The sequence below is a fragment of the Carettochelys insculpta genome, chromosome 1 (assembly GCF_033958435.1).
Source record: "Carettochelys insculpta isolate YL-2023 chromosome 1, ASM3395843v1, whole genome shotgun sequence".
NCBI lineage: Eukaryota > Metazoa > Chordata > Testudines > Carettochelyidae > Carettochelys > Carettochelys insculpta.
In genome coordinates, this window is record NC_134137.1 from 205,180,560 (window position 1) to 205,196,662 (window position 16,103).

The 16,103-nt window shown below is 43.6% G+C and overlaps 1 protein-coding gene across 5 annotated transcripts in view; it reads left to right on the forward strand.

Annotated features, from left to right (window-relative positions):
• The first annotated feature begins 349 nt into the window (after window positions 1-349).
• Window positions 350-16,103, forward strand: part of DCAF6 (DDB1 and CUL4 associated factor 6) — a 159,582-nt gene continuing 143,828 nt past the window's right edge. For all 5 annotated transcript variants that reach the window (XM_074998250.1, XM_074998279.1, XM_074998260.1 and 2 more), the window contains exon 1: window positions 350-581. In XM_074998250.1, the coding sequence (XP_074854351.1) occupies window positions 488-581 (94 nt within the window). In that variant the 5' untranslated portion in view covers window positions 350-487. The remainder of the gene's footprint in view (window positions 582-16,103) is intronic.

A 16,103-nucleotide genomic window follows, 5' to 3' on the forward strand; every position in this document is an offset into this window, starting at 1 on the left:
CTAAACATGGCAGCCGTAGCGCTCTGGGGTCCCGGCAGACGCCGTTGAAAGACGTTAGAAGGGCAAGTATCGGAGGGGTAGCCGTGTTAGTCTGGATCTGTAACAGCAACGAAGGATCCCGTGGCACCTTATAGACTAACTTTTCTGTTAGTCTATAAGGTGCCACAGGATCCTTCGCTGCTGTTGGAAGGGCAGGCACTCTTTTTTGTGCCCAAATGCAAGATGGCCGCTGACTGACTTCGCCACCCGAACCCACACAGTTACGCTCTCGCGATAAATGTCAAATCTCGAGCGCTGCGAACGGGGCCGGGGAGGAGCCGGGGGCGGGGTGAGATGGGGATGGGAATTGGAGCGGAGCGGCCGCTAGTTCTTCGGCGGCGCCTGGGTGGTAGTCGGGTGCGCGCGCGAGCGGACGACTAGGTTTCCATGGTGAGTGCGGGGGGCGGCCGGCGCCGAGTCTGAGCCCCCCGCTCCTCCCCACGGTGCCATGTCCCGGGGGTGCTGCTCTCACCTGCTGTGGGACGTGCGGAAGCGGAGCCTGGGGCTGGAGGAGCCCGGTCTGCTGCGGAGACATTACCTTGGTGAGCAGGGGGAAGGGCCGCGCTCGGGGGAGGGGCGGGCGCTGCCTGCGGAGCGGGAGGGGGTTTCGTCGCCCCGCACGCGCGGTAGAGGCGCAAGTGACAGCTGAGCCCTTCCCCCCCCCTCCCCGCCCCCGGGCGTGCCTGTTTCGCGCACGTCGCGGCCCGGCTGGGGCCAGCCCCGGCCTGTGCGCGCGGGGATAACGGACCCCCTGCCCCGCAACGTCATTCGCCGCGTTGAAGGGGTGTGCGGGATGGGCAGCCGCGGGGCTGCTGACAGCCATGGGACTCACCTGGAAGCCTGCATGTGATGGAAGCCCCTTCCAGTCAGCAGCCCCAGCACCCTGCTCACAGCACCTGTGCTAGGAAGCATGGGTGGGTGGAGAGATAAAGGCTGCTTGGCTCTGCCTTCTCCCTTCCAGCAAACGGGCTCGTGGGGTTAACAGAGGAGCTCAGTCCAGTGACAAACTGCACTGCTAATTCTGAGCAAGCAGAGCCCCTCTGTGAAGTGGCGCAGGACTCACTGACTCTGTACTCAGTGGGGTAGCTGGGTTAGTTTGTTGCTTCAGGAAAAAATAGCCTCATAGCATCTTAAAGACCAGGCGTGTATTCCCTGTAAGGTGCGCATTTATGCAGCCACTCAGGAGAGATTCAGATGATGCCCAACTGTTTAGCAGAGTGCTTGCAGCCAGGCTGTTTGTTTGTTTCTACTGGTGATGCACATAGAAGAATTTATTGAACATATGGGTGGAAAACATTTGTGCCTGTATGAAAAGATTAGAGGAAATATTACCCAGGACATGTTTGAAATGTACTCAGAATTTTGTTTAAAATAAATTATGTTCATCATCTTTAAGTCATTGACACACCTGCTTGGTCTTGTACTAAAATATATATATTATTGCTAACCAAGATGATATTTTTTTATGCTTCAGTCACCTTTTGGTCTCTGGTAAAACTGATCTGAATAAAAAGGACATCTGCTTTACTGGTGTAATTACAGGGTGGGCACATGTTCAACAGGAAACTGGAATTAGACCACAAATGCATATAGGTCATGCCCAGACAGCGAGCAAGTGGCAATGATTATTGGTCCATAGTGATCTAGACTGAAATAGTTGTGAAAATCTCAGTAATCTTCTAAGGATCATCTGATCATCCAGTCTACCACTCTGATAGTCTCTTAGAACTCTGTTCTTTAGTTGTTGTATTTAAAAGTAACATGCTTTGACTTGTCTGTAGAGTAATAGGTTGAGGCATCAGGCCCCGAGTGCAATTTTTTGTAAATCTGTTGATGCTGTTTTGGGGAAACAATCCAAACAAAGAAGGATCATCTGTTTCTTCCCCTTGCCTCAACAGCCCATTGTTAATATGTTGCAAAAACTCTTGGTAATATCATGCAAGCTGTGTGTATGATATGTATATGATGTAACAGAACTTTAATTTCCATGTAATCTACTGTCTAATGAAAGACTGAAGCATGGTGCAATCTTTAATCCTTGCCCTCTTAATTTTTAGTTAAAATGCCACTTGTCTTGTTCTAAAAAATCCTAGTAATGAGTTGGCAGTCAAATGACACATACCGCCTTATGGTGATTGGCATCTCTGGTTCATCTTTACCACTTTAGGTTGATAGGTGGAGTTGTTACAGTAGCTGGCTTAACAAAGATACATGTGTTACTCTATACTGTCCTATGTAGATTTCCCATTGGAGGAATTTAGGTGTACCAGGAAACCGAGGTTGATCTTGAAACACTTACAAATAATTGCACACATTGTGCCCTTGTGAAGTCCTATAAAACTCCTGATGGAATTCTGAAAGAGGGGCTATTGGGAGGAGGATTTGTGGATGTGTGAGGAGGAAATGCCTCTATCTGTGGATTCCATCTGCAGTTAGAGGGGACAGTCAAGCCCCATCATATCACTCCAGTTATGTGTCCAGCTCTGATTCTGTCAGCATTATAATTTAATTAGGCTCAATGCTCACATTTGAGATCTGCAAAAAAAGACCAAGGTGCTGGAAGAAGTTATTGGTAATTGATTTGGTGGCATACTCTCATCTGAGTCCACTTTGCCAGTGTCCTAGTAGATGAAATTACGCTTCTGGAGGTGCCATCACTTTGATGAGATCACAGAATCATAGGACTGGAAGGGACCTCAGGAGGTCATGTAGTGCAGCCCCCTGCTTCAAGCAGGATCAACCCCCACTAAGTTTTCCCAGCCAGGACCTTGTCAAGCCAGGACTTAAAAACCTCAAGGGAGATATGAAACAGAGATGATGGAATCATAGAACTGGAGAGCTGGAAGGGACCTCAAGAGGTCATTGAGTCCAGCCCCCTGCCCCAAGCAGGATCAACCCCAACTAAGTCATCCCAGCCATGACTATGTCAAGCTGGGACTTAAAAACCTCCAGGGATGGAGATTCTACCACCTCCCTAGGCAGTGCTTCACCACCCCCTGGGGAAGTATTTTTTTCTAGTATCCAACCTACCCCTTTCCTTCTGTAACTTCAGACAATTACCCCTTGTTCTGCTGTCTGTCACCAGTGAGAACAGTTTCTCTCCATCCCTTTTAGACCACCCCTTCTAAAAGCTGAAGGCTACTGTTAAATTACCCCCAGTCTTCTCTTGTGCAAATGAAATAAGCCCAGATCCCTCAGCCTCCACTCATAGGTAATGTGCTCCAGCTCCTTAATTATTTTTGTTGCCCTCCACTGAACCTGCTCCAGCACATCCACATCCTTTCTATACTGGGGTGCCCAAAACTGGACACAATACTCCAGATGTGGTCTCACCAGTGTGAAATAGAAGGGAACAACAACCTCTCTAGATCTGATTGAAATGCTCCTCCTAATGCACCCCAATATGCCTTTAGCCTTCTTGGCTACAAGGGCACACTGTTCTCTCATAACCAACCTTTCATCCACTATAATCCCTAGGTCCCTTTCTCCTATACTGCTGCTTTAGCTAGTCAGTCCCCAGCTTTTAACAATGCTTGGGATTCTTCCTTCCCAGATGCAGGACTCTACACTTCTCCTTGTTGAACCACATCAGATTTGTTTTGACCCAGTCCTCCAATTTATCCAGGTCACTCTGGATCCTATCTCTACCCTCCAAATTATCTACCTCTCCCCCAAGCTTGGTGTCACCTGCAAACTTGCTGAGGGTACAATCCAGTCTTTCATCCAGGTCATTAATAAGGATGATGAACAACACCAGCCCCAGAACTGAGCCTTGGGGCACTCCGCTTGAAACCGACAGTCATCCAGATATAGAGCCATTGACCACTACCCATTGGGCCTGACTGTCAATCTAGCTTTCCATCCATCTTATAGTCCAAGGATCGAATCTGCATTTCCTTAATTTTATGGGCAAGAATGCTGTGGGAGACGGTATCAAAAGCTTTGCTGAAGTCAAGGTATATCCCATCCACTGACTTCCCCAAGTCCACAGAGCCTGTTACCTCGTCATAGAAGCTAATCAGATTGGTGAGGCAGGACTTGCCCCTGGTGAATCCATGTTGTCTACTTTTGGTCACTTTCCCCTCTTCCAAGTGCTCCAAAATAGATTTCTGGAGGATGCCTTCCATTATTTTCCCAGGTACTGAGGTAAGGCTGACTGGAAAAAGGCAAACATAGCGCTCATCTTAACAAAGGAGAAAAGGACAATCCAGGGATCGATAGACCAATCATCTGGAGTCTCTCCCAATCTCCAAGAGTGTTCAAGATAATGGCCAAAGGTTCATCAATGACATCTGTCAGTTCCCTCAGTACCCTTGGGAGCATTAAATCCAGACCTATGGATTTATATACATCTAGGTTTTCTCAGTAGCTCTTAACTCGTTCCGTCCCCACCGATGGCTGCCCTCCACCTTCCTATACTGCATTGTCTAGCACCGTAGTGTGGGAGCTGTCCTTGCCTGCGAAGACCGAGGCAAAAAAAGCATTGAGTACTACAGCTTTTCTTACATCATCTGTCTCTAGGTTATCTTTCTCATCCAGCAACAGCTCCACACCTTCCCTGACAACCCTCTTATTTTTAACATGCCTGTAGAAACCCTTGTTATTAACCTTCACATCCCCTGCAGTTCCAACTGTGCCGTTGCTGTCCTGATTACTGCCTGGTGTTTTCCAGACATATGTTTCTACGCCCCCTTCGTCATCTGTCCAAGTTTCCACTTCTTACATGCATCCTTTTTGAGTTTAAGCTGACTAAGTATTTCCCTGTTAAGCCAAGCTGGTTGCTTACCATATTTGCATGTCTTACTGTGCAGAGGGATTATTTGTTCCTGTGCCTTCAGCAAGACTTCTTTGAAATATCACCATTTCTCCTGAACTCTTTCCCCCTTCATCTCTGTTTTCCAACGGATTCTGCTCCTTAGTACCCTGAGGGAGTCGAAGTCTGCTCTTTTGAAATCAAGGGTCTGGATATTACTGCTCACCTTTCTGCCTTTAGTCAGGATTCTGAAATCTACCATCTCATGATCACTGCAGCCCAGATTGCCACTCACTTCTATTTCTCCTACTAGTTCTTCCCTGTTTGTGAGCAGCCGATCAAGTTGTACATGGCCCCTACTCGGATCCAGCGTTCTCCAAAAACTTCCTGGGTTGTCTGTGCACTGCTGTTTTGGTCTCCCAACAAACGTCTGAATGATTAAAGTCTCCCATGAGAACCAGAGCCTGTGGTTTGGGAACTTCTGGTGGTCTATAGCAGACACCAACTGCATCATCTCTGTTGCTTCCACCTCTAAGCTTAACCCAAAGACAATCAACTGGCTTTTCTCCCTCCTTATACTGGAGCTCTGAGCAATCATAATGTTCCCGCACATAGAGCACAACTCCTCCTCCTTTTCCTCCCTGTCTGTTCTTCCTAAACAGTTTATCGTTCCATGACCATGCTCCAGTTATGCGAGTCATCCCACCAGGGCTCCATTTTTCCAATCAGTTCGTATTTCTTGGATTCCCCCATCCTCGGGACTGTGCATCCCATGGCTGACAATCCATGGGGTTGTCTTCTTTTTCATTCCCTGTGAGGTATCTGCCCCAGCTATCTCCACTGTATCACCTGTGCAGAGAGGCTGAAAGTGGTTGCTTATCACCACTGGAGTTGGAGAGACCTGAATTGGTTTTCTTCTCCTGGAGGTAACATGCTTCCAGTTCTCATCCTCATTTTGAAAAGCCTCATGTTCCTGCATTTCTAAATGGTGAATTCTGTCCAGAAAGTCTTCACCTTCTTTGGTGGACCTAAGGGTTGATGTTTGCGCCTCAAGTCCTTTAACCTTCTTTTCCGAAATGGCAACAAGCTTGCCCTTGGGATGTACAGAATTCTTCCTCTTGTCTGGGAGGAAGACAAACATGGCACGTGCCATGCAGGTCACAACGGCAGACTTCTCAGCAGCCATGTCACCATACATTATTCCCCTCTCTTCAGAGACTTCGCCTAGTTGTTTCTAGTGCTGCCTTGAAGGGCACAAGCGAAACAAATTTATAAGACAGGGACAACTGGCCTGGGCTCACCCTCCAGGGGAACTCCCAGGTAAACTCCTTGTTAGGTATGCCTGTTCTCTGCTCATAGTGTTTTCTGTGGCCGCTTTCTTGTAAGGCTGCTGGGCTGGCTAGGCCTGGCTCAAAGCCTTGCCTCCACTCTAATCTTGCCACTTTCAGTTTATGAAAGATCTTGTGGTTCTTTTGCAAATGTAGAACAGTAAATCATTGTACTCAAATTCCTTTTTGGATAATTACTCTGCTTGAAGTCCCTCTGCAGTTTTGATTGGATGCAATATTCTTCGCTACCACTAGACTTACACAATTCATTGTTCGTGTGCAATATTGTGAAGTGCATTGTGAAAGAGATGACAGTGATAGCATTTTAGTGATAAATGAATTCAGTGTGTCTAACAGACTGATACTTTAAAATGCTTACATATGTTTCACATCTTCTAAATGAAAGTAACTATCTAAATGTGATATCTGGTCTATTTCAGAATCTTTAATGAAGAATTAGCAGCAGTGTTGTCTTGCAAAAAGGAAAATAGATCCATAATGAGTTAGACCCTAGTAATACGGAATATTGGTACTTGCTTTTCTGTGAGAGGGATTGTGCTGCTGAAAATCATTTCAAAGTCTAATGAAATCCTTTTTTGTATAAACTGTTTGGCATCAGTGATAATTCACAACAAATCCATATACTGAAATACTAAAATATTTTATGAAAAGGATTTTATTACTGGTTTATTGTTCAGAGGGATTCTTAGCAATGTGTGGCATATCATTGGGCACAGCAGCAAACAAAATAACTCTCCCTTACTTCTAATATTAAAAAGTATTACCTTTTTCTTTCATACTTCTTTGCTTCTTACTAATCGGTAATTTTTAAGACTGCCAGATATTGTGGGTGTGCTGAAAAACCTCATGATTTGGGGGCTTTTTTTAAAAAAAAAAAAAAAAAAAAAAAAAAAAATTCAATTAAATTCTGTACTTGAAGGCATCTTTTTTTTTTTGGCCAGAGGGAGACTTGCGTATTTCAATTGTGCCTTGGTGGCTGTTGGAATTTGCATGTCTTGAGGTCTTTGAAATAACAACTGTAATACTTGAAGTTCCATGCACTATGTTCAGATCTGGGCAGCTATATGGTAATAGTTCAGTTACTGGTGCCAGAGAGAGAACTGAAGATAAACCTGAGAAATAAGAGGGATTGCCATCCAGTTTACATATGGACTGTGTCTACATTACATTCTCTTTCTGGAAGGGGAATGCAAATGCAGCTGATTGGAAATACAAATGAGACACTGATTTATGTATCTCATCCCTCATTTGCATAATGGCAGTGACTTGCTGTTCCTGAAGTGCTGTTTTTGGAGAAAAAATAAACAAGCAATGTAGATGGGGTTCATGTTAGTTGGTTCTGTGTATATAGTAAAGAACTGTGATAGAACCTGATTACAGCCTAATACCAATATTACTGTGCTGTTCGTTTGGTTAGGCTGAAACAGGGTGCATCTGTGAGATTAGGGCCCATGTATAGATTCAGCCAGTTGTGAAATCTTCTGTGATAGAGGCTTGTCACACTCTTGGTTAAAATAAGAAAGTGTATTAAAAGAACTGAGCATCACTCTTGGATATCAAGTTCTGCCTGAGATATATTGCACACAACACAATGAGAATGGAGAATTGAGGTATCAGTTCTCACACAAAAAATAAAATAGAGGTGAAAAAATAAGACACTAAGAAAATATAGACTGAGGAAAAGAACTGGTGAACAGTGCGTGTGTGTGTAAATAACAGGAAAAATGTGCAATTTAGTTTTGTAGAATTTGAAAGTAGTCCAGGGTCAAAGACCACCTTTATAGTTCTGTTGCTATGTTGGACTATAGAGAGAACACTGATTGTGGGTGGTACTTAATCTTTTCCATACGTGCGTGGATTTTTTCCCATCCATATGTGGAATACCTTTTTATGTGCGTTGACATACAGTAAGGTCTCGACATTTGCAAGTGTGACATTCGCAAATTCAGTTATTCATGAATGCTGCTTCCCTGGGGCTGAGGGGGAGTACAGACAGCTGCTGCTTCCTCAGGGTTCTGGGGCCAGAGCAATGGCAGGTGCTGCCCCACCCAGGGCTCCGGGTGGTGGAGAGAGCGGCAGCAGCAGGGACCCCATTTTTGCAAAAATCAACATTCTGCGAGGGTTCTGAATATGGAACCCTTTCAGATGTTGAGACCCTACTGTATATGCAAATGTGCACCATCAGTAGAAACAAAACATAGCTGTGGGAACTCTGCTAATCTGCTGGAGGTTGCGGGGGATGGCACGGGGATTTGGCGGAATGCATAAGTGCACAGCTTACAGGGAATGCTGCCCATAATGTAGTTAGTTTTACATCCCAGTATAACAGTGCTAATTTTTCATTTCTTTACATTCTTCACGTTTCACATTGGCATTAATTTGAATAAAAATGTGATATACATAATACAAACCGATGTGAGGAGAGAGGTGCTTTGTTTTTTTTTTTTTCATATACTTCTGGCAAATTAATTGCTCTTTGAAACATAAGCTTCTTTGCTGTTGGTTTACAAGGGCCAAAATGATTGACTGCTATTTTAATGTGACTGGTATTAGACCTGATGTGTAGTCTCCTCTGCTGCTCTTTGACATGTGCCCAGAATACTAGCTCAGTGGTGATACATTCTTGAACTAGCAGATGTACCTGGCATTGCTCAGGTCTACAAGGTTATGTTTTCCCCCCATGGTGCCATCTCCCTGCTTCTCCTGCCCCATCTCTCCCCAGGTGAGTGGATAGGGTCAGGCTGTGACTCCCAGCCCTGCACCTGCCCTCCAGTTTGGGCTGTGGCTCCCAGCCCTCATTGCCTATCCCCAGGTTGGGTGGCTGGGTCAGGCAGTAGTGCCTGTTCCTCCTGCCTGTCTTCAAGGTGGACTGTTTGGGCTGAGGCTCATTTTATTTTGAAAAGGTTTGTATTTTCAGTTCTACTTGTAGAACTGTAAATGACCAGCAGTAATGGGCTAGTGTATAGGAGCAGCCTTGAGAATATCCTGCCCAAAGACTATGCAGTTCTGAGATGTGAATATATTTTGCTTCATGTATTTCAGCATCTGAAGAGTCTCAAGCAAAAGGCTGGAAACTTTTACCAAAAGTGCATCATTAGAATCTATGTCCTTCAACCATATCTGTCATAAATACCTTTTAAAGAGCTTTTTTCCTAAGAGAGCCTATTTGCTTTGCATGTAATTTTCTGTAACTTGCTGTTCATGTTTGACAGCTTCATAGTTTAGTTGCTCCTTCATCTTATAATGAGTCCTAAGCTGTCTCCTGCTGCAGACATGATGGCTCTGCCAGACTCATATTGGAGGATGAGGCAGTTTCTAAGGTGCTTTCATCTTTTATTTTCTGCCGTTGTCTTCACAGCATGCTGAGCACAAGTGCAGCTGTACAGATTGCTAAATCTTGAGTGTTCCCAAGTATCGGCAAGAGCTGAGTATGAATGGGGAGCTACTAGTATGGATCATTAAATCTAGAGCTTGGTCCTTATTGGGCCTTTAATAAGCCCTTTATTTTTCTCTGTGTGAATCTTTTCCCCTTTCATTTATCTGAAACATACAGGTCTTTAAACCATGGCAATCATGAGAGCTGAACTGAATTTCTTTTCATGGCAGCACTAGTGCTGCTGCTGTCTGGTCAACAGGTTTGTCTGGAGTTATGTCTATAGTTCTGTTAAGATCTTCCAGAGTTTGATTTTTGTGTGTCTGGTTAGACATGCAAAATCAGTTTCTCTGGGGTTGTCAGTCGACCCTGTACTCCACACTATCATGTGGCGTAAGGGAGGTCAATGGGAGAGTATAGGCATTTATATCTATACTAAGGAAATAAATCAATTCCAATATGCCATAGCAAGAATTGCATATCTGAAATCGACTTATTTCCCTAGTATAGACTTAGCATATGTCACAAGAGGGTTGTCCTTTCCTACCTTTGTTTCAGAGGCAGTGCTCAGTTCACACATGTAGACCCTGCCAGCTCTGTATGAAATTAACCAATGAAGTTAACATCAGTAATAAAGAAAATGGAGAAGATATTTTGCATGACCTTATTATTCTTTTTAGTATATTGTGCTGGTCTTCTCCATTTTTGTTAGAAAGTAACTGTAAGTTCAGCTTGACTCTGCTGCAATCATAGAATCATAGAGCACTAGAAAGGAAAGGAACCTCAAGAGGTCATAGAGTCCAGTCCCCTGCCCTCACATCAGGACCACGTACTGTCTAGACCATCCCTGATAGATATCTGTCTAACCTGCTCTTAAATATCTCCGGCGATGGAGATTCCACAACCTTCCTAGGCAATTTATTCCAGTGTTTAACCACCTTGACAGTTAAGAGGTTTTTTCCTAATGTCCGGCTTAAACCTCCCTTGCTGCAGTTTAAGCCCAATGCTTCTTGTCCTGTCCTCCGAGACCAAGAAGAAGAATTTTTCTCCTTCCTCCTTGTAACACTCTTTTAGGTACTTGAAAACCCCTATCATGTCACTTCTCAGTCTTCTCTTTTTCCAAACTAAACACGCCCAGTTTTTTCAGTCTTTCCTCATAGCTCATGTTCTTTAGACCTTTAATTATTCTTGTTGCTCTTCTCTTAACCTTCTCCAATTTCTCCACACCCCTCTTGAAATGTGGTGTCCAAAACTGGACACAATAGTCCAGATGGGGTCTAATCAATGCAGAGTAGAGTGGAAGAATGACTTTGTATGTGTTACTCACAACATCCCTGTTAAAGTAAACATGATTCTAGGAAGTATTTTTTTGCAACAGTGTCACACCATTGACTCTTATTTAGCTTATGGTCCGCTATGACCCCTAGATGCCTTTCTGCAGTACTCCTTGCTAGACAGTTGCTTTCCATTTTGTATGTGTGAAACTGATTACTTCCTAAGTGTAGTACTTTGCATTTGTGCGTGTTAAATGTCATCCTGTTTTCCTCAGACCACTTGTCTAGTTTGTCCCGATCATTTTGAATTATGACCCTATTCTCCAACGCATTCGCAACTCCTCCCAGCTTGGTATCATCACCTGTAAATTTACTAAGCATATTCTCTGTGCCAATATCTAAATAGTTGATGAAGATACCGAACAGAACCAGTCCTAAAACAGATCCCTGTGGAACCCCACTTGTTATGCCCTTCCAGCATGATTGTGAACCATTAATAACAACCCTCTGAGAAAGGTTATCCAGCCAGTTATGCACCCACCCTTATAGAAGCCCCATCTAAGTTGTATTAGCCCAGTAAATTGATAAGATCATGTGAGGCCATATCAAATGCCCTACTAAATTCCTAGGTATACCACATCTGCCGCTTCTCCCTTATCCACAAGACTTCTTATATTATCAAAGAGAGCTATCGGATTGGTTTCACATGATATTTTCTTTACACATCCATGCTGGCTGTTATATATTACCTTAATTTCTTCCAAATGTTTGCAGATGAATTCCTTAAGTACTTGCTCCATTGTCTTTCCTGGCACAGAAGTTAAATTGACTGGTCTGTAATTCCCTGCATTGCTCTTATTCCCCTTTTTATATATTTTTCCTTTTCCAGTCATCTGGAATCTACCTAGACTTCTATGACTTTTCAAAGATGATAGCAAAAGGCTCAGATACCTCCTCTATCAGCTCCTTGACTATTTTAGGATGCATTTCATCAAGTCCTGATGATTTGCAGACTCCTAACTTTTTCTAAGTAATTTTTAACTTGCTCTTTTATTTTATGTGCTAAACCTATCCCCTTCCCACTAGCATTCCCTGTATTAAGCATTCCTTGCTCAAACTTCTTGATGAAGACCAAAACAAAGAAGTCATTAAGCACCTCTGCCATTTCCAAGTTTTCTGAAATGATTTTTTCCTCCTCACTGAGCAGTTGGCCTACCCTGTCCTTGGTCATCTTTTTTGCTTCTAATATATTTATAGAACCTCGTCTTGTTACTTTTTATGTCTTTAGCTAGTTTAGGCTTATTTTGTGCCTTTGCCTCTCTAATCTTGCCCTTGCATCTCTATTGTTTGCTGATATTCATCCTTTGTAATTTGTTCTAGATTCCACTTTTTATATGATTCCTTTTTGTTTTTGAGATCATTCAAGGTCTTCTGGGTAAGCCAAGGTGGTCTTTTGCCACACTTTCTATCTTTCCTACATGGTGGAATAGCTTGCTTTTGGGCATTTAATAATGTTTCTTTGAAAAACTGTCAGCTCTCGTCAGTCATTTTCTTTCTTAGTCTTGCTTCCCGTGGGACCTGACCTTACCAGTTTACCTACCAGAATCTGCCTTCCTGAAATTCATTGTCTCTATTTTGCAGTTCTCCCTTCTACCATGTTTTAGAATCATGAACTCTATGACTTCATGGTCACATTCTCCCAGGCTGCCCTCCACTTTCAAATTCTGAACCAGTTCCTCCCTATTTTGTTAAAATCATGTCTAGAACTGCTTCTCCCCCAGTAGCTTCTTCCGACTTCTGAAATAAATTGCCTTCAGTGCAATCCAAGAACTTACTGGATAATTTCTGCCTTGCTATGTTAGCTTCCCAATATATGTCTGTATAGTTAAAGTCCCCCATTACCACCAAATCTTGCACTGTGGATGATTTTGTTAGTTGCTTAGAAAAAACGTCATTCACATCTTCCACCTGGGCAAATGGTCTGTTGTAGATCCCTAGCATAATATCACCCTTATTTTTTTATCTCTTTTATCCTAACCCAAACACTCTCAACATTACTGTCTCATGTGTCCATTTCCACCTCAGTCAAGGTGTGTGCATTTCCAATATATAATGTAACACCTCCTCCCTGTTTACCTCACCTTTTTCTTCCTGAATAAGCTGTACCGTTCTATACCAATATTGAGTTCACCTTTCTATTTTTTTTCCTCCTCCTTCAGCTTGGTCACAATGGCTGCGTCTACACGTGAAGCCAACATCGAAATAGGCTATTTCGATGAATAACGTCTACACGTCCTCCAGGGCTGGCAACGTCGATGTTCAACTTCGACGTTGCGCGGCACCACATCGAAATAGGCGCTGCGAGGGTACGTCTACACGCCAAAGTAGCACACATCGAAATAAGGGTGCCAGGCACAGCTGCAGACAGGGTCACAGGGTGGACTCAACAGCAAGCCACTCCCTTAAAGGGCCCCTCCCAGACACAGTTGCACTAAACAACACAAGATCCACAGATTCGACAACTGGTTGCAGACCCTGTGCCTGCAGCATGGATCCCCAGCTGCCGCAGCAGCAGCCAGAAGCCCTGGGCTAAGGGCTGCTGCCCACGGTGACCATAGAGCCCCGCAGGGGCTGGAGAGAGAGCATCTCTCAACCCCCCAGCTGATGGCCGCCATGGAGGACCCGGCAATTTCGACGTTGCGGGACGCGGATCATCTACACGGTCCCTACTTCGACATTGAACGTCGAAGTAGGGCGCTATTCCCATCCCCTCATGAGGTTAGCGACTTCGACGTCTCACCGCCTAACGTCGAAGTTAACTTCGAAATAGCGCCCGACGCGTGTAGCCGCGACGGGCGCTATTTCGAAGTTAGTGCTGCTACTTCGAAGTAGCGTGCACGTGTAGACACAGCTAATGACAGTTTCCTCCAAAATCTATCAATGATTGCTACGTAATTGGTATAAGAAATTGTGAGGTTCTCACTTTCCATAGCAAGTAGTTTGTTGCAACTGTTGTATGCTTACTATAATGCATAAAGCAGGCCTGCCGGTGGGAGGGGAAAGAGGGAAAGTGAGCAGTTGCACAGGGATCCAGTGTTTTAAAGGGGCCTGGAGTTCAGGTGGCCTCCATTGCTACTTTGGAAGTGGTGACGGCTGGAGTTCTGGGCCCCTTTCAGGTGGTGCTCCACAAAGCTGTGGAGGGGGTGGAACTGCAGTCTGAGCAGCACTAAGGACTGACTGTTCTTACTTCCACCCCTTCTGGTGCACAGAACGGGGTCGTCTTCCCACCTTGTCCCCCGGGACCCGCAGTGGCTGTTGACCCCATTTCTTTCACAGGCCATTCATACAGATAAAGTAAGCTAGTAAGAATGTATGGATGATGATGTGGTTGATGACAAAGTCTGCCACTTTAACACCTCAGTTTTGTAAAGATGTACAGTTGGCTCTTTTATTTAAGTTAAAAAGTAAAATTGAATTGTACTTTTTGCATGCATAAAACCTGCCAAATATCAAACAGTGACTTGGTAAACAAGTGAGTTTGTCGCTGTGACACTGTTTACTTCAGCTTAAAACTCAAGTGCTTGTAACCTTATCAGTGATCAAGAATGCAAAGGGAGTTTATATTTAGCCATGGACTGTTTTAGAATCCGAGATATGTTTGAAAGTGGATTAAGGACAGTACTACTGATGCAAACTAAATCTAATTTGTACGCCGTAGCTGATGATAATTGGACTTCAGTAAGATGGGCAGAGGTGAGGCCAAATGAAAGCTTTTTTCAAAAACACTCAATGGAATCATTCAGAAATGAGGTGAGGTGGATTCTCCATCACTTGAGTCCCGGCTGGACAAGGTCCTGGCTGGGATGACTTAGTGGGGATTGATCCTGCTTAAAGCAGGGAGTTGGACTAGATGACCTCCTGAGGTCCCTTCCAGTCCTGTGATTCTATGTAATATTTAAAAAAAAGTCAGCTTAATTGGTTGCTAAACCTTCTGTTTTTTCTCTTTTTGAGATTAAATTCTGCACTTGCTCACAATCTGTGAAGATCTAATAGACTTTAGTGAATGTTCGTACAATGTAATTCAGGCAAGAACATGCTCCCCCCTTTTGTAGTTGGTACTATACGGTTAGTGTTTTGAAGTTTGTGTTTCTTAACAGTTGAAGCTCTGTTCTTGAATTGTGCCTTGACATGTGACCATGCTTACATAATACCAAATCAGTGGCACTAGCTATCCCTAATAAATCTTTCTTATCAAAAAAAGGAAACTAGACCCTTTTGTAGATTTGTGTTTTACCTTTTCTGTATGGTCATACCATTTTACGTCTCATTTTTAAAAAGGGGTTGAACATAAATGTGCAGTTTTGGAAGAGAATGTGCTCAAGTACTTTGATCAAGGGAGTAGAGGATTAGACCTGTTGGGTTCTGTTGCTGTCACCAGCTCACAGTGTGGCCATGGATAAATTACTTAAACTTGTGCATCAATTTCATTGTCTGTAAAATGTGGGTAGACTACCAGGCTAGTTCACAGGTGTTCTTGAGATCTTAATTCATGTTTTTAAAGAGTGTTGAGTGCCTCACATGAGCAGTGGTCTTTTATATCATTGTACAAGTTACTATATGAAACCTTGAGCTATTGTACTCAAAGTAGCATGTATGTGCTTTTTTCAGCAGGAGGAAAAGCAGTGTGTTATACTGTGTATTGAAAATTATGTTGGATTAGGTTCCAGAACTTGACATGTTCAATTACAAATGATTAATGCAAGAGTGAAACTATCTACTTTGATAAAACTGTGATTCCATGCTGTATAAACTCCACTCTGGATAATCAGATGCCATTTTAAAATGGTTCTAGGGTATAAGTTAACAGATGCTCTCCGGGATCAAATGTTGTCTGTGTTTCAGTTTTAAACTACGGCATTTCAAATGTCACAGCAAGCTAGCACACAGGAACTTGGCTTCGGTAAGAGCCAGCTTGAGATAAGTGAGTGTTCCTTTGACAAAAAGGATCTATTGCAATTTTTCAGAAGAGATATTATCTCTTTTTTAACTTTGGATATCAAGGTTCATGCGTCTTTAGGTAAATATATTCAGTTATATTTTTAAGTTTAGACCATGTTCATGAAATGTTCTGTTCTTTCCAATGGAAGATGCTAAAGTGAGATTTCAAATGTGTAAAGTGCTTAAGCACTAAACTATTACCTCGCAGAGATACCTATCCCTCCCTCCTAGGAGAGACCTACACAATGCTACTCCAGAGCAACACATTCGTATGGGAAGGATGAGGCAAAAATTGTTGAGGACAATAGGTCTACATA